The sequence below is a fragment of the Ailuropoda melanoleuca genome, unplaced genomic scaffold (genome assembly GCF_002007445.2).
Source record: "Ailuropoda melanoleuca isolate Jingjing unplaced genomic scaffold, ASM200744v2 unplaced-scaffold14200, whole genome shotgun sequence".
Taxonomy (NCBI): Eukaryota; Metazoa; Chordata; class Mammalia; order Carnivora; family Ursidae; genus Ailuropoda; species Ailuropoda melanoleuca.
The window spans coordinates 590-2685 of record NW_023182950.1 but is presented as its reverse complement, the minus strand read 5'-3'; the positions used below and the strand labels follow the sequence as shown (position 1 = coordinate 2685).

Here is a 2096-nt window from a genome sequence, read left to right as displayed (position 1 = left end):
CGGTGGGGGTGGACGGAGGTGGGGGCGGAGTGGGGCAGGGATGGGGGTCCTGGACGAAGGGGTTGAACTCTGCCGCTCCCCTGCGAAGACACCAGGGGCTCTCACCTTTCTTAGTGACTTCTTCCATTTTATGGATACAGGTGTTCAACTCCCTCTGGAGACGCTGCACTTCCTGCAGGCTCTGGTGGCCGCTGATCCTGGGCTGGGGCTCCAGCCCCGGGTCGCGGGTGGGTGGTGACTGGGGCACGGCCGGAGGGGACCGTGCGGGACAAGGTGTGCACAGGTACACCTTGGCACCGGAGCAAGACGCTGCCACCGTGGACGGCTGGTGGGCGCAACGACACATTTCCCGGCTCCTCGGTCCCTTCCTTGGCGCCCTGTGCTCGGGGATCTGCTGCTTGTGGGGTTCCCCCCTCTGAGAGAGCTGGGGCTCACTCCTGAGACGGTGCTGCTGGACGTGCTCCTCCAGCTGCCTGCGCTTCACGTCTCTCTTGGCCAGCTGCACGGCGCGGCTGAGCCTCTCCTCCGAGATGATGGAAAACGAAGCGGAACCGCTCCCATCGGGACCGCCCCTCAAACCCAGGTCTTGCTGATGGCGCGACTCGCTGTACGAGTGGTTCAGCTTCTCAATTCTGATCGCGTGCGGGCAGGAGTAGCGGACGGCCAAGTCGCTGGAATGTGCGGGGACGCTCCTGTTAAACTGCAGCTGGTTCTTTACATAAAAAGAAAAACAAGGGCGTGTGAGAAAAGCACACGCCGCACCACTGGCGGACGGCCGAGGCCAAGTCTCTCAACTCCCACCACGCAATCGTTAGCGCGAAGAGGTATCCCGCACGGACCCGCTCTCGTACAACCCCGACCTCATCGCACGCCCGCGGCTCCCGGCCACGGTCCTACCGTCCAGCGTACGAGCAGCACACGGGGTGCTCCTCTGAAAGGCAACCTGCAAAGCTTCACACGGCAGCCCGTGAGCTCCTCACGTCCCCCGCGACCGAGTCCGTACGGTCTCAAATGGTCAGGTTCCGGCAGAGACAACANCACGGTCCTACCGTCCAGCGTACGAGCAGCACACGGGGTGCTCCTCTGAAAGGCAACCTGCAAAGCTTCACATGGCAGCTGACGTTCCCCGCGACCGAGTCCGTACGGTCTCAAATGGTCAGGTTCCGGCAGAGACAACACAGTCCGACAGGAGCTCTGCGGACACGGCTCCGGACGCCCCACCGCACAGGAGCTGCCGTGGGATGAGGCCATGCACCCGCCCGCAGCACCACGTCCTTGATCCCACACCCAGAGCAAACCGCTCTCCAAGGCCCACACACACCTTCCTACACAGGCCGCAGGTTTCGTCCGTTTGAACCATCACAGATGCAAGTTTTGCTTTGTTTTTCTCTTAAGGAACAGAGGCATGTTTCCAGAGGCTAATATTTCCACTGTTTTTCATTGTGGCATTTTCCAAAATCCCCCAAACGGCCCTTTCGTGCCTAACCTAGCTATAACCTAAGCGTTTAGAGGGTTCCAGTTTTTCCACTAATAGAAATAGTGCTTCAAATAACATCTCCACGGGGTGCCTGGGTGGCTCAGTCGTTAAGCATCTGCCTTTGTCCCAGGGCGTGATCCCAGAGTCCTGGGATTGAGCCCCACATCAGGCTCCTCTGCTGGGAGCCTGCTTCTTCCTCTCCCACTCCCCCTGCTTGTGTTCCTTCTCTCACTGGCTGTCTCTCTCTGTCAAATAAATACATAAAATCTTTAAAAAAAAAAAATAAATAACAAATAGTATCTCCACANCTGCTTGTGTTCCTTCTCTCACTGGCTGTCTCTCTCTGTCAAATAAATACATAAAATCTTTAAAAAAAAAAATAACAAATAGTATCTCCACGCATTTAGCTTTTTTCTCATTTTAAAGAATTCCTTTAGGACTGAGTACCTGTTCTGGGATTACTAAGTCAAGGGGAAAGAACAGTTTACAACTGCGGGCCCTACGGCAGGTCAACAGCCCAAGTCCGTGCCTGCACCGCGAGCCCTTTGTCCCAGGGACGGCCGCCCAGGCCTCTAATAAAGGGCAGTCGTGACAAAGGGTCTGTTAAAAATGAACCCGC

At 56.9% G+C, this 2096-nt stretch overlaps 1 protein-coding gene across 1 annotated transcript; it reads right to left on the bottom strand.

Annotated features, from left to right (window-relative positions):
- Positions 1–14: 14 nt before the first annotated feature.
- LOC117797802 (protein moonraker-like) lies at positions 15–1640 on the bottom strand (the record flags this gene model as incomplete). Its single annotated transcript, XM_034650255.1, has 2 exons — positions 1322–1640; positions 15–712 (listed from the first exon to the last, which is right to left on the bottom strand). Coding segments are annotated over exons 1-2 (737 nt in total), but the record flags the coding sequence as incomplete, so codon positions are not given.
- Between the last annotated feature and the right edge of the window lie 456 nt (positions 1641–2096).